Consider the following 24,778-nt stretch of genomic DNA (forward strand, 5'->3'; position numbering starts at 1 on the left):
ACTTTATAAGATCTCTTTGTAGACCTAAAATTCATTTGTTTGTTTTGACCCAAGGGTGCGAATAGGTGTGAAAGACAGCCATACTTAATTTTTAAAAGAATCTAGTATCTAAATAATTTTCGAAGCATTTCTTTAGTCATATTAAGTTTAGTCAATAATTATCCCAATTAATTTTATTATAAACATTTAAACAAATTTTATTTCATACAAGCTTTTTCTTACTCATTTAATTTTTTTAAAATCTTAAATGACATTTTTTCAAAAGGCCATTTGATTTCTACTTATTAACATAAACTGTCATAAATTTAGAATAATCTCAAAAGCCATGGAGTTTAAAAACTTTCTTCTTTTATCATATAGCATTTCGTCTTCTTTCGACTCAGCCATTTTATTTGTTCATGTGTTAAATAGCTATAAATTTAAAATAATTTGGAAGTATAAGACTTTAAAGGCTGGTACCCTTTGTTTTCTTTAATTTATAATATTTTTTCGTCACCAAGGGGTAGTGGCTCAATAGTTACTCCTGTGCATTTTGGTATATTCAAATCTGAATTTGAACGCATCTTAAACTATTAGTATTAGCCGCCCAAAGATTCATTTAATTTCTTAGTGGAGCTGAAGTCTAGAGTATGACTCAAAAGGACGTGCTATGCCCACCGCTGGGGCAACGCTAGGCATTTTCTAATTTTTATTTTTTACATCATTTTTTTTAAATACTTTTAAATATTTTTAAAAATAAAAAATTATAATATTATTAAATAATATTTTCTTAACCACTAAAAATTAAAAAAAATAAAAAAAATAAAAGAGGAGCGGTATACTCCAGCGGGATGCCAACATTTTCCATAACTTAAATTAAATTAACGGGAGCAATTGCAACCTCCAATTGTCTAGACCTCTCTTTATAACAATCCGGCCCAATAGCATCAGGAACTGAATAAAAATAATTTTGTTGGGTTCAAATTAACTTTATTGGTCTATATTGGATGATCCCACGGGCTTTAAATCCATTAAGGTTATCTTAGTATTCGGTCCAAAGTCGTTGAGGTTTACTAAATATTGTGGAAGGTTAATAACTTAGGGAAGATTAGTTGAGTTTATTGATAGGCCTATTAAAAGTATTTAAGGAGGATATTGCTGGGTCCTATAATTCAGTTAAAGTCATTTAATATTTAGAAAACAAATGGGCCCTCATTTATAGAGTAATACGCCTAAGAAATTATTTATAAGCTTGTAAATGTTTATGCGACGTGTTGAGGTTACTTTGTATATAAACCATTACTGCTTGACAAGTGATTCTAGGCCTATGAAAACATAGCCCAAGGGTCCTTGTTAGACCACTACGTAGCCCCAGAGAGTGGCCCAAAGCCCATAAAAAGGCCCAGTAAATTTTACTACCATACCTGAAATTAATAAAATCGAAATTATTTTTTGTTAGATTGGTTGATTTGAAAATAGTTGTATGAGTATCGTAGATATATCAGACAAGTTTTATTGTACTGATCTTTGTTGAATGCTTCCTTTAATGTCTGTTGCCGCAAGTGAAAGCCAACCTTGAAACAAGATTACTTCAGTACTCCACGGGTTACCCTCTATTATCATCGCAGTTGCCAACTTCTAATGGTCAATTTCATTGAAACAGCGAGTTCTGTCATTTCTCTGTAGGCAATCTCAACCTGAAATCGTTCTAATGATCAAGGTTTTTGTAGAATAACAGAACATTGATACTTTCAAATGCCTTTTATCATGTACAACACCACTTGAGAACTTGCAAGATCGACTTGACTGCAATAGCAAGCAGAACACAAATAAAGCCAAGCATTGTGCACAATGTCATGGCCCCAAGCCTTCCAACACCCCACAAAAAAAAAAAAAAAAAAAGCCACCTTCGATACCATCTTTACCTCTTTCCTGGAACTTCATCTGTGTCCTGACTTAAAGGGACCTCTATATAGATTTTGTGTTCAAGCATGAACAATTCAGAAGCTACAGAAGTGCCAGCATTTATTGAATGTCTGTAAGATGGTAGACAGAGCTATCTATGCTGTCTTCTTTTTCCCAAAGAGTAGGCCCAATGAATATGTGTTTCCCTTATGTGCAGCAGCTTCTACTCGATTCGCACCAATCTAGAAATATTTTAAGGAAAAAAAAAAAAAAAAAAAAAAATCGTGGTAAACAGTACTAAAAATAAATATAAATTCAAAAGCAGTTCATAGCATCAATTTTAAGCAGTATTAGATAACAAAGAGTCACTTTGCATTGATTTATTTGGTCCAAGATGCTGTACTAGGAATTTATAGATGGTTAACCCCTTTCGTGTCACAAGAATTTTATGAAATGCGATGACCATTGTTACCTTGTCCATGAGCCAATAGCCAACAGTTGGCATGTACTGCACCATATACATAACAGCAAGCACAGGCTGCATGAAATTATGAAAGCTTCAGATTTTTACCTAACAAGAGTTGTGCAATGATTAAAAAATGTTGAATATCCTGACCAAGAAGAGCGTGCACCCCAACATTTCTCATAAAAATTACAAAGACCAGGAAATGTGGAGTATCAAAAGAAGCCAGCCTTGAGGCTGCAATCGATACAATTTTCTTGCATGCCTTGATCAATTTTCAAAATTTTGAAATCTGCATGATCATATTCAAAATGCAGCCAATCGGCACAATCATATTAAATAAAATCAGGACCTATAGAGAGGGGAAAAAAAAAATTGAAGAAACCGAACCGATAGAAAAAATAAATAAATTTAAGGTGGCATGCTAAGTTATCCGCTAGAATGAATACACTCTAAATTAGCTCCAGCCCCAGTGCAGTTCAGACACTACCTACTGGTCAATACTAACTATACCAAGAAGGTTTTATTTTTTCATTATTTTATAACCCTCCCTAACATTACTCTAAGACATCTTCAATGACCCTTTGCATAGAACTGTCAATGACAGTTGCCTGCTTGGTATCAGCTCAGTCAGAACTTGGTGAATAGCTTAGCTTGGCTAATTTATTAAGAAAAGCAACTTCGTTGAAGCCCACTTTTAAGCTCATTTGAATAAAGGTTAGCTTACAATCTCACAACACGATCATTATGATTTGAACTTCACACAGATCTGGGAGGGCATTGTCTAGTCTCCTCTCAACTACCCCCTTAAAATCCACAAGGAATAAAAGTTAGATCTAAGGAGAGCCATTAGCTGGCAACTGGCAACTGAAACTCCAGCGATTAGATTGTACTAATTTTGGCCTAACTTGCTTCCCAGAAATGTTTTCTGCATTTTCTGGAATTTTGAAGTAGGCAGACAATATTGGTCAAAAGAAAATAGTTCCAGGTCTACAGAAATTTGTAAAAATAATTTCAGAAAATTGCTTATGTTTTTCATTTGCCTCAATAAAACACTCACCGTTTAAGTTTTTTGTTTGCCTTGGTAAAACACTCACCTCCGTCCCCCTTCCCTGCCCCGACCCTGAGCAAAGAAACCACGGGACCTCAATGACCATGGCACACAAGCACTGTCTCTATTGCTGCAGGCTGCTAACCCCCTACCCCTAGCTGACCCACCACAAGCAAAGAAGCCAGCTATGAGACCCTGACACTTGCAGCACCCAGAATGCCACATCACTTCTCACAACTACCTCTTCTTGGCCTCTAGACTGAGCTAGACACACTACATCACTGCCATGATGGCTCCCAGAGCATGCCTTGCCACCTAAAAGTTGCTGTTTTTGAATGTCTAAGATCAACGATCTCTAAAAACGCATCAAAATCAAAAAATTATAAGTATCTTTTGATGTTTTTTCTTATGCTCTTTTTCTTTCTCCCTTGTATTGCCTTATCTTGTAGAATTGGAGCTTGTTATTAAGTATAATTGATACAAGGTGTTACTTGGTTGGAATTAGGTATCTAGATTCTCTAAAAAAAAAAGTATATTCCGTTTTACAAAATTTGAGCCTATGACATCTATGGTTGAAAATCGAGGCTTAAAATTTGTATCATCACCATGTCTCAACCCACCCCCCAGTCACCTGCAGTGCTCAACTGTTCATACTCAGGCTACAGTAGCCAATCCCTATGATAGTCAAGCTCTTCTTTGGGCTTAAGAAAGATGCCATAGAAACGAGAAGTACTTTCACCAGCCATAACCCAGATGAGTGACCAATCCAAAACACAGAGGAAGATCCATATTCTGACGTTGAGGGAATGCATTGACAACTTCAAAATCATGTCTGGTCTCTCTTGACCCAAGCAAGATCAGTTTTTTCATGTATGGTGTGGACCGCAGAACTAGATAACTCTTTGCCCTAGTTGAGAAAACTACTTCAAGAGTTGGCCATGCAGATTTCTTTTTTATGTGGATAAGCTCAGCTGTTCAAGATTATCTTGTTAGCTATTTGCTCTTTTTTCGCCTTTCCTTTTGAAATCAATATCAAAACTGTCATCAATACAAGAATAACCAGCCTGACAATCGGTCACTACAGTAGACTGTAAACAGAAAGATGTTTCCTCAATGTCCACTATTTGTTGATCGCAATTTAAAGCATCACTGGCTAGTCAATGAGCCAAATTAAGTCCTTCTAACGCGATGAATTTCCCATGTACGATCTCTCAACATCATCATTCTTGCTCCTTTAATAAGGTGAACAAAGTAGCTCAAATTCCCCTCATTCTCCTATAACTCCTGCACAGCTAATAGCATCACCCTCCAAGATCATCCACTGGAAACCAAGCTTAGAACCAACCTTTTTTTTTTTTTTATAGGTAAATGGTAATATTAATACGAATAGGCAAAGCCCAAGTATACAAGATGTAATATAAGAGATAAGACCTATCTAGTTCGCTAAAGAAGAAAGAAGAAAATCGTGTACATGTTGGCCATTAAAGTCTAAAGCAATGGCCCAAAGAAATAAAGTAGTGAAAAAGAGAGAGCAAAGCTCCTCTAGTGTCCGCTCCTTATCTTCGAAGGTCATTTCATTGCTCTCTCGCTAAATGCACCACATGATGCGGATAGGAACCATCCTCCACATAGCTTTAATCTGTGGGAGTCCTCCCAGTATCCCCCAACAAGCCAAAACATCAACTACCATAGCAGGCATCACCCAGTTTAACCCAATTCTACTGAACACTTCACACCACAAAGCTCTAGTTGTCTCACAATGTAACAAGAGATGTTCCACTGACTCACCGGCATTCTTACACATACAATACCTGTAACAGCCTGCTAGAAATTCAATGGTGAAATTTCTATTGATTTTAGGAATCTCGTGAAGACTCCATAAGTTTTCACGAATCTATTAATCGAATAGGTTTTAGTCCAACCACATAGTGTTATTACTCATTATAGTATCAGAAGTGTGTTTTTGATTATTAGAGATAGTTAGAAGTGTCAAAATGTGTTATAGTTTGTGCCATTAGACTCAGTGGATTATCTAAGGTCTTATGGCGCAATAACTCTTTTTTATATTTTTGGATGAAACGCCTGTTCGAAACTGTGATTTTTTTTTTTAGGGTCACTTTGGGGCTTTTTTCTTTTTTCTTTTTTATAAACGATTTTCATTGTAATTTCATATGAATATTTAGGATTTTTCGATACCAAGTTTATCATGCACTTTTTCGGAGTGATTAGTAACATCAATAAGCGCATCAAGTGAAATAGTTTCAAAATCACAGTGTGAAATGTCCAAATTAAGTTAGAAAAGTTTTAATTGGACACATGGAAAGATCTTAGCCATACATGCTATATATTAATAGACACTTGGATAAAGAGAAATTGGATTTGCAGTTGATAGCAACCCAAACCCTCTTAAAACTCCGAATTGAGGCCCATTCGGTTTAGGCCCACGAAATTGAGCACCTTAGCAATGATTTTGACTAAGTAATTTCATCCCCTACATCGTTGATCAAATGTCTTCAAGAGGGCTTAGAAGGTTCTAGAAGGGAAAAGTCAAAGAGCCACCTCACTCTTTCAAGTCTACACTCCACCTTTAGAAAATATTTTGAACTGATTTTTGTGGATATTATTGGGTAAGAAAAGCCAACACTCACTTCAGCCTCATTCTCTTCCATATCTTGTGCATAAATATCTCCAGCCCATTCCCCACGAAATCATCTTCCTTTACACTTTTCATTGAAAGAACATCAAACACTCTCTTGGACAGCTTTTAGGTGTCCTTTTGCACGCCCATTTTGAAACTTTTGTAAGTATTTTATCATAAAGTCTCATTTATAAAAGTTGTTCCCTTTTTAGTCTAATTTACATGAATAGCTTATTTGTTCTATTTGAAGATCATTTAGTCAGTAAAATGTTGTTTAAACGCTAGAAAGGTTATTCTGGGAGATAAACTGGAGAATATGTTGTATTTTGGAGTTTTTGACTAAGTTAATGGATAGATCTTGGTCCGAAATTTTTATGATGTATTGTTAACTTGTGTTTATGATTATTTATTGAGAATTTATTGCATGATTAAGGGTTTTGATGAAAGATTTTCTTAGATCTAGAAAATTAGGAACTGGAAGAGAAAAAACAGATTCTGTTTTGAGAAAGTTTAAATCTTTGGTTGTTTAAACCTATTCCAATAGCTTTGATAATTTTATTAGAGGATCCTAAGCCGCTTATATACATGTTAGAATATTATTTTGAAGATATTTGATATTAGTTTCAAAGATATGAAATATTATGCAAAAAGATGTTCGAATAGGCCAAAGTGTAGATGTTCTTGGCTCAATTTATGTTTTGGTTAATGTTTAACCATGTGATCATGAATTAGAAGCTTATATATGTTTTAGGACATCTTTTTAAATCATGTGATGGTTTGTTTTGAAGATCACATCTTTATAAGTTATAGATCAAAAGGTTAATCAAAACAAGTAAGAAACAAAAATCAATGGAAATAGCATATGGGAATTTCAGCGCTATGCAATTTTAATAGTTGTGATTAGTTTTAAAATTTTCTAAATTGATATTTGAGTTTAGGATAAAATTTACATGAGGCATGTAAATTTTGGTGACTTTTGGAGTTAGCATGCAAACTTCTTAAGCTAGGGGTAAAATGGTCATTTTCCCACATGTAGAAAGTAAAATAGAACTTTTACTCTTAAGTTAGTATTTTTTCATATTTCAAATTATTAGTGATTTAGTTCTAACTTTTAGAATCACTAATTACAGTTCCTCGTGATTGCGCTTGAGCTTTCATAAGAAATGCGGAGATCGAGGTAAGTTTGCTTTTAATTTACTAGTAGTTTACTGTGTATGTGTGCTAATTAAAGGAACTACAGTATATGTATGTGTGTTATCATAGATGCCATGCCATGCCAAGTTATCATATATTTGTTTGTTACACAAAATTTATTATGTCATGAGTTTTTATCTGTTACACAAGATATTCTGTCACTTATTAGTATATATTGTAAGTACATCATGTTAACTATGTCATCTATTACATGTATGTCATGTCATGTTCATCGTTACAAGTATGTCATTTTAAGTGTGTTTTCCATTACATGTGATACCATGTTATAAAATATTGTGTTACATGTTTATGTCATGTTACGAAATATTCTATATCAAGTTAGTCATGTCTTTTAAGTTATATTCAAGTCACGTTATGTTACGTCAGGTCTTATTTCCTTTCGTATCCCAGTTACGTCTCGTCTTGAGTAAAATGTTTGTATTTCGAGAACAGTCAAGTTATTCATGTCAATCACGACCCTAAGTACTAGGATGGGATAATATCCTAGTGAAACTCCTTTGTTCACGTTGGAATGTTTAAATCAGTGTAAAATCCCCTGAGTTGACGAAATACTGTCAACGGATAGCGGACCAGGACCTAACTAGTTGGTCACCAGAGCGCACCAGGCACTAACACAGATAGAGACACATTCAGTTTCGTGGGGTCCACAACAACTATGGCACACGAAGTATGGTCACAGGAATTGTGACGCATACACTGCGTGAAACACAACAATTATGACACGTAAAATACAAGGGACCACAATATCTTTGGAGTATGTATTAACACATTTACAGCTAGTTCAGATACCTGTATTGTGATGCGGTAATCGGCAGGGACGCATGGCTCTAGGGGACCCATGTAGCATCCAAAAAGTTGAGTTACATACAGTTTCGTGGGGTCCACAACAATTGTGGCACACAAAGTATGGAGTCACAGCAATTCTTATGTATACACTACGTGAGACAGCAATTGTGACACGTAAAATATATGGGGCCACAACAACTGTGGAGTATGTATTTAAGCAGTTAAAAAATAAGTTTCAGATCACGTTTATGTTAAGTCAAGTTTCAGAGCAAGTTCATGTTAAGTCAAGTTTCAGATCAAGTTCATGTCAAGTCAAATTCAGGTCACGTTTCAATTTAAGTTATGTCAGTTATGCTATGTTGTACGTCAAGTTATGTTTTAATTACTTATGAATTTGATTATGCATTCATGATTTTATTGTCATCCATGCATCATTAGCCTGTGTGGAGATTTTTTGTTAACTTACTGAGATTTGTAATCAAATCTCACTGTGGTAGTCCTAACTACCATTCCCCTCGAATGGTAGATCTTGTTACAGGACCTGAAGGAGAATTAGGAGCTAACCAACTAGACACAGTTGACTGAGCGACGATGCAACATCAATGTTAATATAGTAGTTAACGTAAATTACTACTTGTACGATAAAGTTACATCTCCAGTACTTTTTTGAATCATAACCATTTTGGACTAATGTTGTAATCTTAGTTGTTCAATGGGTCTTTATGTATGAAATATGTTTTAAGCATTTTGGATATTTTCAATTTGGTGCATAGTATTGCTAAATAAAAAAAATTTATCCGCTGCAAATATTGCATAATGTTAGATGCATGTCAGGAACATTGCATCTTATATGTCATGAACGGGGGCAGGCAACCTTGTGTTGCATGTCTCGACGCTTCAAATGTCCGTTCGATCCCAAACGGAATTTTGGGGCATCACAGGTGGTATCAAAACAATACGTCTCTGGATTAAAAATCCACATCTCCTTAGAAAATGTACCAAACATTTGGCTTGAAATTTTAGTCGTCATTAGGCTTAAATTTCTTAACGTATAAAAGGTAGCATGTAGTTGTAATACGTGTACTTGTGTGTTTCAAGAAAGGACACGTGACTCGCAATAGAATACCTCGAAACCCTAAGGGAGATTTCAATCAGGAGAATCAAAATCTCTCAATCGATGGCGAATTAGCTGAAGCTATACGTATGCTGACTGATGTGCTTAGACATTAGCAACAGCAGCAAGTACACGTACCTAGACCCGAAGTTAAGGGTTGTCCATATGAGAAGTTTTTTATTCACTGTTACCCGAATTTTTCTTGTAATGAATGGCCACTAAAAGCTGAAAAATGGATTATGGATCTTGAGAGGACTTACGAGATTTGTGGGTGTACTGAGAACCAGAAGGTCCTATATTGCTGGATACCTATTCCAAGGGGAAGCTGGAATATGGTGGGATACACATAGGCAGCTTCTAGTTAGGGAACTAGGAAGTATGGCCGCATTTTCATGGGAGAGGTTTAAGAAAAAGTTTGACAACAGATTCTTCCCAGACTCTGTCAAACAACTGAAGGCCCAGAAGTTCGCGTCCTTAACACAAGGTAGTTCGACTGTAGAGCAGTATGCCGCTAAGTTCATGGCATTAGGAAGGTTTGCACCCCACTTGATTTCAACTCAAAAGATGCAGGCATAAAAGTTTCAAGCAAGACTTCTGCCTAGGATCCAAAGTCAAGTAGCTTGCCTCAGAATAGAGAATTACCAAGAGTTGGTAAATGTGGCCGCGATAGTAGAGGCTAAGTAGAGGGATTTGGCGATCCAGAACATTACCGATCGAAAGAGGGCCATGCCGTTTGCTGCAAGCGGTAGTGCTGAGAAAAAGAAGTCTTTTTCTAACCTGGAGAAAAGCAAGGGAATAATGACAGGAGGGCAAAAGTCGTCCTTTTATTCATCATGCCCTAAGTGTGGTAAGTGTCATCTTGGAGAATGTCATAGGAGATATGGAGTCTGTTACCGATGCGGGAAACCTGGACATATGATTAGAGATTGTCCCAACGCCATGCAAGGCAAAGAAGCTGGTGATCACAAGCCAAGGTCCCACATCCCGGCACGCGTGTATGCAGTAACACCAGGTGATTTTGATGTTGACACACCTGAAACTTTGATAGCTGACCAGTTAATAACTTAAACTTGAGACTTTCTCACTTATGATTGTCGTAACTCTTCTATCCATCATGAGCTATCACTTATTCAAACTCCAAATAAAAAGATTTGTTCCTACTGTTCACATAACTCCTCAAGACCAAGATTTTACTCCCCATATAATAGTCTTCAAAAGAAGATCGATCTACGTATCCGTAAAGATAGTGCTTCGCCAAAAACCATTTACTGGCGGCATGGTTAAACTAATATTATAAATGAATCCTACTAAGGCCAAAGCTTCTCCTAATCAATTTACTCTTCCAAACACAAATTCTATCATATACTCATAATCAAAACAATTCTCCAAATATGTGGGATTCCCTTCAACAACCTTAAATATCCTTTCTCATATCACTAAAAAGTATTCTATATCTACATTGGTATGAATAATAATACTTCTAATGAGAATTGTTACTTTTACCACTAGGGTAACAATTCAGCTTCCAAACTGAATTCTCATATTCTACCACAATTACTAAAAACAGGGACTCGTTTGAATTAAACAGTGTACAAGTTACAAATCTCAATGACCTAACATTCCCCAAGACAACAATAATGCACTCATACCAACAATCGCAATCCAATCAATCTTAACTAAGCTTAACAATATAGAGGTCTTAGAAATATACCAGGGATGACGCTAGCTCCTTATATTTCTGGGACGTCAGCATCGATATCACCTTGGGTTATAGCATACACTCGCGTTGGAATGTGGGGCATTGGCTTGTGATCACCAGCACCACTGCCTTGCATGGCATTGGGACAATCTCTAATCACATGTCCAGGTTTCCCGCATCGATAACAGACTCCATATCCCCTATGACATTCTCCAAGATGACGCTTACCACACTTAGGGCATGGTGAATAAAAAGACGGCATCTGCCCTCCTGTCATTGTTCCCTTGCCTTTCTCCAGGCTAGAAAAAGACCTCTTCTTCTCGACACTATCGCTTGCAACAAACGGCATGACCCTCTTTAGATCGGTAATGTTCTGGATCCCCAGATCCCTCTGCTCAGCCTTTACTATCGCGGCCACATTTACCAACTCTTGGTAATTCTCAATTCTGAGGTAAGCTACTTGACTTCGGATCCTAAGTAGAAGTCCTGCTTGAAACTTCTGTGCCTGCATCTTTTGAGTTGAAATCAAGTGGGGTGCAAACCTTCCTAATGCCATGAACTTAGCGGCATACTGCTCTACAGTTGAAATGCCTTGTGTTAAGGATGCGAACTCCTGAGCCTTCAGTTGTTTAACAGAGTCTGGGAAGAATCTGTTGTCAAACTCTTTCTTGAACCTCTCTCATGACAATGCAGCCATACTTCCTAGTTCCTTAACTAGAAGCTGCTTACGTGTATTCCACCATATTCCGGCTTCTCCTTGGAATAGGTATCCAGCATATAAGACCTTCTGGTCTTCAGTACACCCACAAATCTCATAAGTGCTCTCAAGATCCATAATCCATTTTTCAGCTTTCAGTGGCCCTTCATTACCAGAAAAATTTGGGTAACAATGAATTAAAAACTTCTCATATGGATAACCCCTAACTTTAGGTCTAGGTACGTGTACTTACTAATGTTGCTGATGTCTAAGCACGTTAGTCATCATACGTACAGTTTCGGCTAATCCTCCATCCATCGGGGGATTTTGATTCTCCTGATTGAAGTCTCTCTCAAGGTTTCGAGGTATTCTACCGCGAGTCATGTGTCCTTTCTTAAAATACACGAGTACACGTATTACAACCACATACCAGCTTTCATACTTTAAGAAATTTAAACCTAATGACAATTAAAATTTCAAGCCTAATATTTGGTACATTTTTTAAGGACATGTGGATTTACAACCCAGAGACATATTGCTTTGATACTATCCTGTGACGCTCCCAAATTCCGTTTGAGATTAAACGGACATTTGAAAAGTTGAAATATACAACACAAGGTTATCTGCTCTCGTTCATGACATATAAGATGCAATATTCCGAACATGCATTTAATATTATACAATATTCGCAGCAGGAATTTTTTTTTATTTAGCAATACTATGCACCAAACTGAAATATCCAAAATGCTTAAAATATACTTCATACATAAATTCTAATTGAACAATTAAGATCACAACACTAATTCAAAATGGCTACGATCAAAAAAAGTATTGGAGATGTAACTCCATAGTATAAGTAATAATTTAAGTTAACTACTATATTAACATTGACGTCGCACCGTCGCTCAGTCGACTGTGTCTAGTTAGTCAGTTCACGATTTTCTTTCAGGTCCTGTAACAAGATCTACCATTCGGAGGGAATGGTAGTTGAGACTATCACAGTGAGATTTGATTACAAATATCAGTAAGTTAACAAAAAACCTCCACACAAGCTAATGATGCATGCATGACAGTAAAAACATGAATGCATAATCAAATTCATAAGTAATTAAAGCATAACTTGACGTACAACATAGCATAACTGACATAACTTAAATTGAAACGTGAACTGAATTTGACTTGACATGAACTTGCTCTGAAACTTGACTTAACATGAACGTGATCTGAAATTTATTTTTTAACAGCTTAAATACATACTTCACAGTTGTTGTAGCCACATGTATTCTACATGTCACAATTGCTGTATCTCAACTAGTGTATGCATCACAATTGCTGTGACCCCATACTTCATGTGCCACAATTGTTGTAGACTCTACGAAACTGAATGTAACTCAACTTCTTGGGTGCTATATGGGTCCCCTAAAACCATGTGTCCCTGCCGATTATCGCATCACAATACAGATATCTGAACCAGCTGTAAGTGCGTTAATACATACTCCATAGTTATTGTGTTCCCATGTATTTTACGTGTCACAATTGTTGTATCTCACGTAGTGTATGCGTCACAATTGTTGTGACCCCATACTTCGTGTGCCACAGTTGTATAGACCCCACAAAACTGAATGTCTCTTTGGCCTATCCAACTATCTTTTTACATAATATTTCATATCTTTGAAACGAACATCAAATATTTTCAAAATAATATTCTAACATGTACATAAGAGACTTACGATCCTCCAATAAAATTATCAAAGTCATTGGAATAGGTTTAAACTACCAAAAATTTAAATTTTCTCAAAACAGAAACTGTTTTTCCTCTTCCTGTTTCTAAGTTTCTAGATCTAAGAAAATGTTTTATCAAAACCTTTTATCGTGCAATAAATTCTCAACAAATAATCATATACACATGTTAACAATACTTCATAAAAACTTTTGGACCAAGATCTATCCATTAGCTTGGCCAAAAACTTCAAAATACAATATATTCTCCAGTTCATCACCCAGAATGACCTTTCTAGAATTTAAACAATATTTGACTGACCAAATGATCTTCAAATTGAACAAATAAGCTATCCACGTAAATTAGACTAAAAAAGGAATAACTTGTATAAAGAAAACTTCATAATAAAACACTTATAAAAGTTTCAAAATGAGCGTGCAAAAAAACACCTAAAAGCTGTCTGAAAGAGTGTTTGGTGTTTCTTTCAATAAAAAGTGTAAAGGAATATCATTTCGTGGGGAGTGGGCTGGAGATATTTTTGCACAAGATATGGAAGAGGATGAGGCTGAAGTGAGGATTATGTGTTGGCCTTTCTTACCCAATAATATCCACAAAAATCAACTCAAGATATTTTCTAAAAGTGGAGTGTAAACTTGGAAGAGTGAGATAGCTCTTTGACTTTTCCCTTATCCTCTTGAAGACATCTGATTAGCCATATAGGAGGATGAAATTATTTGGCCAAAATCAATGCTAAGGTGTCCAATTTCGTGGGCCTTAGTAGACATAAACCGAATGAGCCTCAATTTGGGGTTTTAAGAGAGTTTGGATTGCTATCAAGACCAAATCCAATTTCTCTTTATCCAAGTGTCTAATACTATTGATCTTCCATATGTCCAAATAAAACTTCTCTAACTTAATTTGGACATTTCACATTGTGAATTTTAAAACTATTGCACTTAGTGCGCTTATCGATGTTACTATTCACTCCGAAAAGGTGCATGATAAACTTAGTATCGAAAAATTCTAAATATTCATATGAAGCTATATAGTGAAAATCATTTACCGAAATTCAGCCCCGAAGTGCTCTTAAAAATAAATTCACAGTTTCAAACAAGCGTTTCGTCCGAAAATATGAAATGACTTATTGTACCATAAAATCTTAAATAATCCACCGAGTCTAATGGAACAAACCATAACTCATTTTGACACTTCTAACTATCTCCAATAATTAAAAATACACTTCTGATACCATAATGAGTAATAACATTAACTATGTGGTTAGACTAAAACCTATATGATTAATAGATTCGTGAAAACTTATGGGATCTTCACAAGGTTCCTAAAGCCAATAGAATTTCCACCATTGAATATATAGCGGGCTGTTACAGTTAACATCCTACTCAGAGCCAATCCCAAGGGGTTGGCCCAAGTGGTGAAGGCCTTGGTCTTGGGGTCTCATTCCCTTCAAGGTCCAAGGTTTAACACCTCATGGGTGCAAACAATCCTTTGGGGCTACACCCCCTAGTGAAAAGCCAGCGATTTAACCAATTCCGTGTAGGGAAACTTCTGAGAGTGCGGTGCACGAGACCGGAGTTTATTCTGCAGGGGTGGGTCCAAAGTGCCCTACCTTGGAGAGGTTCCCCAACATAAAAATAAAAAATAAAAAAATAAAAAATAAATAAAAATAAAAAATAAAAAAAATCCTACTTAGAGCCTCCATGAGGATAACAAAAAAAAGTGGGGACAAAGGATCTCCTTGTCTTAAACCTCGGGAACTGTCGAAGAAACCCTCTGGGCAGCCATTGATCAAAACTGAGAATCTTGCCGTTGAAATACACCATCTGATCCACATATACCATTTCTTCCCAAAACCACATCTCCGCAACAAATAAAGGAGGAAGTCCCAATTGACATGATCATAAGTCTTTTCCATATCTAGCTTGCAAATAATCCCGGCCATACTAGATTTCATTTTACCATCCAGGCATTCATTAGCAATTAGCACAGAGTCTAGAATTTGTTGGCCCCTTAACAAAGGCATTTTGGGGCTTTGAAATTATCTTGCTTAAGACTTCTCCTTGTCTATTAGCTAGCACCTTCGACAAGACTTTGTAAATCCCATTAATGAGACTAATCGGCCTAAAGTCCTTCACGTCCGAAGCCCCAATCCTCTTCCATTCCAAAACCAACCTTAGTGCTACCATAGCCTCTACAACCCAGCTCGGTTCAGAATGGTTTTGGGTCTCTCAACGTCATGAGCGATTGTCCCCCTTGACCTTGACTATTACACCAATACCAATCCTCTTCCTTTTCTTGTCAATAGCAGAATCCTAGTTGGCCCTCACATACCCAAATCTTGGAGCTTTCCCTTGTCTACGCTTATTATCCCTCGTCTACACCAGTCTTCTTTACTTCCTTTGCCACCAAAGCTTAGAAATCTCAAAGAAAGTTTAGAGCACAATTAAACACTTTATTAGGGTGTACAAAATGTCCAGCCTAAACCAGAGACTTTCTTTTAAACCACAATCCCCTTGCCAACACTGCAACTTTCTCCAGTTCCTTGTTGCTAAAATGCGGTGCATCTGCTTCAGTATGTTAAGCTATCATGCTCTAAGGACATTTTTTGGACCTTCAGACTACACAAGCCCCATGCATCTCTCACGGCTGGGCAACTTCACACTATGTGTCCTAATGTTTCTAGTGACCTGGAGCATATAGGACAACTCGTATCATTTAATTTTCCACCTCAACAAATTCATTCCATGGGAAGAGCATTGCTGGATGTATTCCATAAGAATAATTTCACTTTATTTAGCACCCTTAGTTTCCATACTCTCACACATTCCTGAACACCCTTGATGATTGCCCATTAAATCTGCCCAATAAGTCCCAAAAATGATATGTGCTTTGAACTAAAATCTTGTCATTTGTTGTACATCTCCAAATTAACTGATCCACATTATCATAGGGAAAAAGTGGACTTCTGCAAGTAATCTCTGCTTCTTCGAGACTGGAATTTTGATTTTCTTATGAACAAGATAACAGTCTGTTACAATATATAAAAGTCGAAGGATCCTTTCATAGAATATTTTGCTGCCTCAACATTTTTCCAGCATTAGAGCACAATAAATGATTTTCCAGCATGGAGTGTTGCATATCATTCATTTTGTTTCTCATGATTCGTGTTGTATCTTTGGGGCAATAGTCAGGGCCTAGAATATTCAAAACAAGTGAGTCGAGCCTCCTTTGAGCCCAAACGAGCACCCTAAGTGCCGAGCTTGAGCCAGAAGCTTGAGGCAGGAATCAAGCTCAAGCGAGCAAGCTCCACTTGTTCCACATTGAGCCAAGCCTGAGCCACAAGAATCTCAGGCTCAAATCTGCTTGTTTTCACTGTACATATGCCATATTCTAAGCTTTTGTATTGATGATGGAAGGGCACTGTTGTTAGGAAGGAACATCTTACCAGCATTGCCAGGTAGCTATGGTTCCTGAGAGAATCTATGTTCAATACTTTAAGGTTCTGCTTGGCCACTGAGAATTCTCAGATGAGAATTTTGAGTTTTAAAATTAAATATTAAAATATTATATTTTAATATTATTATTATTTTGGGATTTGAAAAAGTTAAGAAAAAGTTGAATTGTTTATTATATTTTGTATGGAGATTTGGGAAAGTTGTAATGATGAGATGAGAATTTTGTATTTGAGATGAAAAATTCAAATGGCCAAACAGTACCTAACTCTTTAACAAAAAGAGAGTGCGGACTAAAATTAATGGGGCGTCCAATAGGGTAGGAGGCTGCCAGGTTGTAGGCTCAACCACAGAAAGAGCATGCCTTGAATGCCTCAATGTCCAAATCCCCTGGCATACATTCATTTCTAATCATAATAAACCTGATAGGATTAGTAAATGGGAATGCTCTTCATTCTAGAAACATATACAGAATGGCCGTAAAGCCCAAAGAAACCACCCATTTGGGCTTACAAAACACTGCTGTGCAGCAGGCCTGCACTAGGTTAGGGGCCACTAAACCACTTAAAGATATAAATAATTTGTTGATCAAATGAGTCACTAGATAAAACATAGACATGATCTGACATCCCTAAAGCTAATTTGCACATGATGCACACATTTGGGTGGGAGAACCTTACATTTCCTTGTGGCTGGAGCATATCAGAACAAAGATTTCAACCTCAATAGGAACATGGAAAGTCTTAACAATTTGACTTGCAAAGTTGACAGCTCTTAAAAAAAAAAAAAAAATAAATAATAATAATAATAATAATAATAATAATAATAATAATAAAAGGATTGCAAGTAACTTTGTGATTTTGAAGTTTGGATTTTGATGCCTCAACTCCTACCAGCTGTCAACTTTGCAAGTCAAATTGTTAAGACTTTCCATGTTCCTATTGGGGTTGAAATCTTGTTCTGATATGCTCCAGCCACAAGGAAATGTAAGGTTCTCCCACCCAAATGTGCGCATCATGTGGAAATTAGCTGTAGAGATGTCAGCTCACCTCATTGAAAATCAATTACTGTGCATAATTTGCATGATGATCTGGAAGCCATAAATCATAACTCATAATATCTCCAATTTAGTGAATCAGATAATCACAATATATTTACTTATTTAAAAAAAAAAAAAAGGATAATCACAATATATTTGATCTGTTGTACAAGTCTTTGTTTTTATCTTGATCGGCCTTCTCAGGTAATCAGGTAACAAGTGCATAAACGTTTCATTCATTCTCTTATTTACCTGCTCATTTATTTTTGTATGTCTCTTGCTTTAAGTTTTCCAAGCACTTCTAGATCTTATGACAATCTTCTAAACCTAAACCAACCGACCATCATTGTATGTAAAAGCACATCGCAATATAACTTATGTGTGTTACAAAGTGAGTTGCTAATACCAATGTATATACCTGATATGATATCCAAACTTCCTTTAGACCATGGGTGGCAGCAATGATAGTGAGCTCAGCACATCGTTCTGATGACACACGCTTCTGCATATGAAAAAAAGTAACATAAAATACATCAAGTAATTTGAACCTAAAATTAATTGTTAAAATGCCCATCGCCTTTAAAACCCAATGATAGACAAAACAACAAGAATGAATGCAGAATAGAAATGGTGTCAGAACAAATGCTAAATGTCAGAACAAATACTTCTCAGTTCATGATAGATGAAACATAATGCTTTAAACACATCATTGGCCCAATATAATATAAATTTTGTAAAATAACATTAGAGTCCCAAACACAATTATCATAGATGAAGATCTATTCCAACAAGTCAATTGTAACGAGCTGGCCTTAATTCTAAGGTTGGAATATTGAAAATTTTTATTGGGCCTAAATTATATTTAATGGGTCATATTAGATAAGCCCACGAGTGATACATTATTGAAGTTGATTAGGAATTTTAACTAGGCTCAATAACTAGGTTAAACCCCATTTATTATTGAACAAGTTAGACTTATTTTAGAATTTAAAGATCGGCCACTAGAAATTTATTTCAATTTAAAATCATCACTGATTGAAGTCCCTTATGCAGTTTCGATCACTGCCAATTCTACATTGAATGAACTATTAAATCATATTTTGAAATTCAAACTCTCTTCTTAGATGATCATGATTGAGTGTTTAGAAGATTAGTATCACTACATGTGTCCAACTCAAACTCATCGGCACACTCCCAAATCTCTCTATAAATATCTTCCTTCCATGTGTTATTTGGAAAAAACCATTAACTTTCATAAATGCAATGGCTGAACCCAAGATACCCACTCTAGCATCATGTGTGTCCCACATTCACCACACCAATAGCCGACTACCTCATTCCTCTCAAAACATCCCTAATGTTTTCTCTCTTCTTCTAGTTCATGTGATCTATTTCATGCCGAGAATATTAGATTAACGCTACGGGGTAAGTAGCTTGATCATAAATTAGAATTAGCATACATTAGCTAGTTATCGATATTATTATTAAAGCCAGTTCTTTGAAAGCTAGTATTTATATATCACACATGTCATGATATCTTCAAGCACGACGTCATTCATCACAATTTATGATAATGTTTCATTCAAATATTATAGTTAAGTATATATTATGCATTTCATGCATCTCACGTTGCATAAGACACGTAAGATTTTCTTAAGATCAGGTGTAAGATAGGCTCAGAATAGTTAACCAGATGGCCATTCATATGCACGGTACCAATGCAGTTTCAAGGTGGATGTGCAACCCACGGACTCAAGCATGGTCCACCGTAGAAAACTAAAATACTACTCAACGGCTCTCCTTGTGGCCAAGGGACATGGGGCCGGTGCACAACCTCGCACATAGGGTTACATGTGTTGGTCAGTCAGATCAGTCAGATAAATTAGATCAATCAATTAATTCAGATAAATCAGTCATATATAGCATAGGCATCAATATAATAAGTTATGATTTTAATCTCAACATGAAATATTTTATAAAAATCTTATGTTAAGTATGTTTACGTTATGATGAGTTTCTTATTGAGTTAGTGACTCATTTTAGTTTGTTTTTATGCTTTTAAGCCACCCCAAATCAGAATATTTATAAAGATAGAGCTGTAGGATAGAACTTAGTATAGGGAGGTATGACAATGACTTAGATCATGTACAGAGATTTTAAGTTAGATTTTTATCATACAAACTTTAAGAAATTTTAATAAATGCTTCAACGCAATCTCTTATGATCTTAGTATTTTAATAAAAAATGATTTTAATTATAAAATCTTTGTACCTGGCGCTTCCTTCAGAATAAAAGAAAATATTTTTAAGTCAAAGTCAATAGTAGCACTCTGGCTTCTGAGAATTTTTTAAGTGACTTTATTATAACTGTGGGGAGTGGGGTGTTACATCAACTAATATTAACCAAATATATAAACCTACATTTTATTACTTTGATATGTAAAGAGGACCAACTATCATGGTTTAAGGACCCAGATGCAGTCTGATGCCACACATGATATACCTTATTTTTCAGTAGTATGGAAAACTACACTTGTTTGTATCTTTTAGGAATATGGTACGCTTTTCCCCGTAGTTCAAATGCAAGGGCGGCAATTGTGATATACCTGACAATGTGCAATAAATATCATCGCAAACGAGTTGTGTTTGCTTAACCATTTTATGAAATATAAACTATCTCCCCCCAGGATCAATGACACGATTATGCTGAATATTGTTTGAGCTCAAAACAGACTGAAAGGGATTCCCTTTTTAAAATGGATCAACTCTTGTTGATATCAGAATTAGAAAAAAACATACAGAAAAAAAATGAAACGTAAAGGGAGGGAAAAAGACACTTTCTAAAAATCTTCAAATTTCAAATATTTGAGGAAGGCTTCGTCTGAACTTTTCAAGTTACATATCATATAAGTAAAGTGCTGGAAAGGCAAGATTTAACAGATTTGGAAAATTAGTAAAATGTTTTATGTGATTTTACATATCCTTTATTTAGAGAAATTAAGAATTTCATCATTTTAAATAAATTTGTTGCAGTGGAAAGTTTGTTTCAAATATCCCATAAGGATTATAATGTATTCTTGGTCATTGATGAGGTCTTTGGTCTTACTGTAAACAGGTATTATGCAATGTGTTTTTAGTGTGTGCCAAGGGTTGGAACACCATACAGAGCTACTGTAGAGCCTATTCCCAATTTTCCCAACTCCCTACCTCCCTGCGATCTTCCCTTCTTAATTCTTCTCTAGAGCAATCGTAATCCCATCAGTGTTTGACAAATGAAGTGCTTATATTAAGGGCTCAAAAAAAGTTTCTAATGAAGCTCATGAATTGCTTATAACTGACCTAGGCAGAACAATAATATAAAAACTAGCATACGATAGTGAAAAGGGTGGAAGGAGTTCCCAACTTGAACCTTTCTTTCTTGTTCTTTCATTTTTATTTTTTTTTAATGTTTAAATTTTTATGGTTTTTATTGTTTTGATGTTTTTTGGCTATTCTATTTTTGAACTTTTAATATTTCATTTTTAACTTTTTGGTATAAGTGATTAAAAAGAAATGGCAAATTGTTATATCTTACAAGTTCAATGTTTCGAAAAAGGAATCTAGATGGGAGAAAAATACATTTTGACAAAATTGCATGAACATGCTCATGTATCCATGTTCATGTTTACCTTATACATGCTTATATTATCTCTGTATATGTTTTTTGTTTAACTTGCTTGGATTTCTTGAAATCTCACCATGATAGTTTCCACTACCATTCCTCCCATGAACCGAAGTTAGCAAGTAAGATGGATGAATGGCCTGATATGATTTAAGTATGAGTATACCATAGAAGCCCGCTATAGGATAGCTAATACTTACATAGAGGCTATTTTGCTCTTACTAAAGGATATCCAAAACCTCCTCAACGGAGAATATGTACAGCATAGGACTCCCGAAGGGGAAGAAGCCTTCACCTTTGAGAATCGTTTTGACTATATTGACAACTACGTGGAGATCATCTTAACATGCCTTTCTGAGGTTCACGAGATCCTAGGAGAACATTGGATGTTGTCCTAGTTTGGTCGTTGATGATATGGAAATATGTTGATGATTTTGAAGCGTCAAGGTTTTAGGAGCCTTACTTTTGTATGGATGATTTTAAACAATTATTTTTGTAGTACTTGTTTTGGTACCATATAAAATTGCTCAAACCATTACCAGTCTAATTATTCCACTACGATTATCGCATATTGTCAGAAACATGTTAGGTGCATTGCATGTTAACTATCATGTACGATGGATGTGTAACCTTGTGTTACATGTCCTGACGCTTTAGACACCATCCAATCCCAAGGGGGGTGGGGCATCACATGTTAGCTTTAGGAAAAATACACTTTACAAAAAAAAAAAAAATGACATGTATTTTACAATGTGATCTGTTTATTAAAAAATATTGACACGTGTTAAGATTGAGCATCAAGATTATACCACCTCGCTTATTTTCACCTATTTTTTATCCACCTTAATGAACAATATTGAATGATGGTACTATTTTTTATCGGTAAACAAAATTTTATTTATCATAAGAATAGGCATAAGCCCAAGTATACGGGACATATAAAGGGTTGAACGTTGGCAATAGTTGAAAGGTAGAACATGTCAATCTCGGTAGTTTATGGTAAACCTCGCAAAACACATGTTGGTTAGAGGGTAAAAGGCGTATTTTACCCTTTGTTTGTTATAATTATTACTTCAGGGAAAATTTCTTTCACGTCTAAACCCATTGACTTTTTCAATTTTCTCTAAGAAGATTATGATAATAACTCACCTCAGAGGAACCCTTCTTTACTGAGGCTTCTACGTCAGAATCATTTGATGTATCAATTGGCCCAGGACATACAATAGTCACCTTGATTCCTTTTTGGAAGAGCTGTGATCATGAATGAGTAACATATCAAAAGAACAAAGAATGAGTAAATTTTAAGAACCTATATAATAATAAGAAGCTAAAACCCTGGCAGTAGAAAGTAAAGTAAATGTGAAAGACAAAATAAATTAACAAATTATTGACAGACACTTCCCCTTTTTTTTTTTAATATATATGTACAAGTAAAATTTTATTGGTGGTAAAAGGCATAGCCCAAGTACACAAGTATATGCAGAATTACTTAAAAAAAAAAAAAGTATACATAGAATACACCTAATAACCAATAGGCACTAGTGATGGACAAAGCAAATTATGAAAACTAGCCCCATGCAAACAATGACAGAAGCCCAAGAAAAGAGTGTTGAAAAAGAATCTCCTCAACTCATCCAAGGAAAGATCCCGGCCTTTGAAGCACCTACCATTTGTCTCCATCCACAAACACCACCTAATACAATGAGGAATCATTTTCCACAGTGACGATGTGAACATTACCCCTAAGACCTTTCCAACACTACAAAAATATCCACTACTCTTCCAAGCATAACCCATGCAACATTGGTCGAGTTAAAGATCTCATCCCATATAAACCTAACCGTCTCACAATGTAGCAATAGGTGGTCCACAGTTTCCCAGTTTTTCTGACATAAGAAAAGACATATCCATAATGATGAGACCTCATATCCTCAAATTGTAAATGGTGATAATTTTCCCAAGGGAGGCTGTCCAAACATAGAAAGCAATCTTGGGAGGTACTTTACATTTCCAAATACTCTTCAAGTGAAAGTGGTTACTATGATAACCCAAAAGGGCCTTATAAAAGGATCGCACCGAGAATCTTTTACTCTCACCAGGAGTCCAAATCATCCTATCATAGCATACAATGAACCAAAAAAATCAGCAAAGTTTCCAAGTTCCCAATTCTAAGCCGATCTCAAGAATAAATATTCCACTAGGTAGAGCCATAGGAACAATCCAACAAATCAGCCATCAAAGCCTCTTTGTCACTTGCAATCTAGTAGAGTGTGAAAAACACACTTGAGAGCCCTTAAACCACACCGAAAAGCAATAAAAGAGGATTTAAAGCTTTGGAACGAGCAGACATTTGACAATGTAGAACATTAGATACCGTCTTTTATGGAAGAGCTACAAGCAATTGGAAGTGAGGAAAATGTGTGACATCTATGTGTCAAAGAGAAGATGAGAAGAAATCAAGTGAGAAATGAGCTTGAGCAGGCTACATTTGCAGAAGAGGTGAATGGCGGCAGAAATCTAGAGCTTTGCGGTTGAAAGAGGGAGACTGGTGCAACATTTTTTTTCTCATTGAGTGCCTGACTTATATCAGAGAAATAATTATAATTATGCTCTTGGTTGATGGCTCAATCTCTACAAATCAAAGTGAGATTAGGAGACATATAATGCAGTTCTAGGAGGCCCAAGTTGGATGGCCTAACTTTGACTCCATTGGGAGTAGTCATCTTTGAGGCTTGAAAAGGCCTTTTGAGGTAATGGAGGTTCTTAAACTGGTGAAAAATATGAACAGAGAAGGCATGGGGCTTCAATGATTTCTCCATGGTTTTCTTTTCTGCTGGGATGTGATCGAGGATAATATCATCCAGGTATTTCATGATTTCATGCCCATGTAAGTTTGGAAGAAGTTGTGATGCTACCTTCCTTATACAAAAAAATATCAGGGACTGTGGATCTTAAAGACTATACCTATCAGCTTGGTGAGTGGGGTCCACAAGATCATCTCCAAAGTATAAGCGAATAGGCTACGAGTGGTGATAGACAAGATCATTTCAAAGCCTCGGAATGTATTTGTAAGAGGAAGACAGATGACAGACTCCATTGTAATTGCTAATAAGAGCATGGGTGGTAGACTTAGATCCGGAGAGTCAGGGATGGTCTACAATCATGTCAATTGGGAGTTCCTTTTATATTTATTGAGAAAATATGGTTTTGGGGAGAAATGTGATCGTGGATTGTGCATTGTATCAGTACAATATACATCTTTTCGTCTAAGTGAATGGAACTCCTCCAGTTTCTTCAACAGCTAATGTGGCGGCAATAGAGAGATCCATTGTCTCCTTTGCT

At 36.0% G+C, this 24,778-nt stretch overlaps 1 protein-coding gene across 2 annotated transcripts in view; it reads right to left on the reverse strand.

The window, feature by feature from the left end:
* Window positions 1–1,628: 1,628 nt before the first annotated feature.
* Window positions 1,629–24,778, reverse strand: part of LOC122318796 (dehydrogenase/reductase SDR family member 7) — a 31,583-nt gene continuing 8,433 nt past the window's right edge. Inside the window, exons 9-12 of one of the 2 annotated variants that reach the window (XM_043136428.1) lie at window positions 22,586–22,687; window positions 18,195–18,278; window positions 2,357–2,422; window positions 1,629–2,126 (exon numbers count right to left, since the gene is read on the reverse strand). In XM_043136428.1, coding sequence (XP_042992362.1) covers window positions 2,040–2,126; window positions 2,357–2,422; window positions 18,195–18,278; window positions 22,586–22,687 — 339 coding nt within the window. In that variant the 3' untranslated portion in view covers window positions 1,629–2,039. The remainder of the gene's footprint in view (window positions 2,127–2,356; window positions 2,423–18,194; window positions 18,279–22,585; window positions 22,688–24,778) is intronic. The other variant, XM_043136429.1, reaches the window with a different exon arrangement.

Source organism: Carya illinoinensis, chromosome 8, assembly GCF_018687715.1.
Source record: "Carya illinoinensis cultivar Pawnee chromosome 8, C.illinoinensisPawnee_v1, whole genome shotgun sequence".
Classification (NCBI taxonomy): Eukaryota; Viridiplantae; Streptophyta; class Magnoliopsida; order Fagales; family Juglandaceae; genus Carya; species Carya illinoinensis.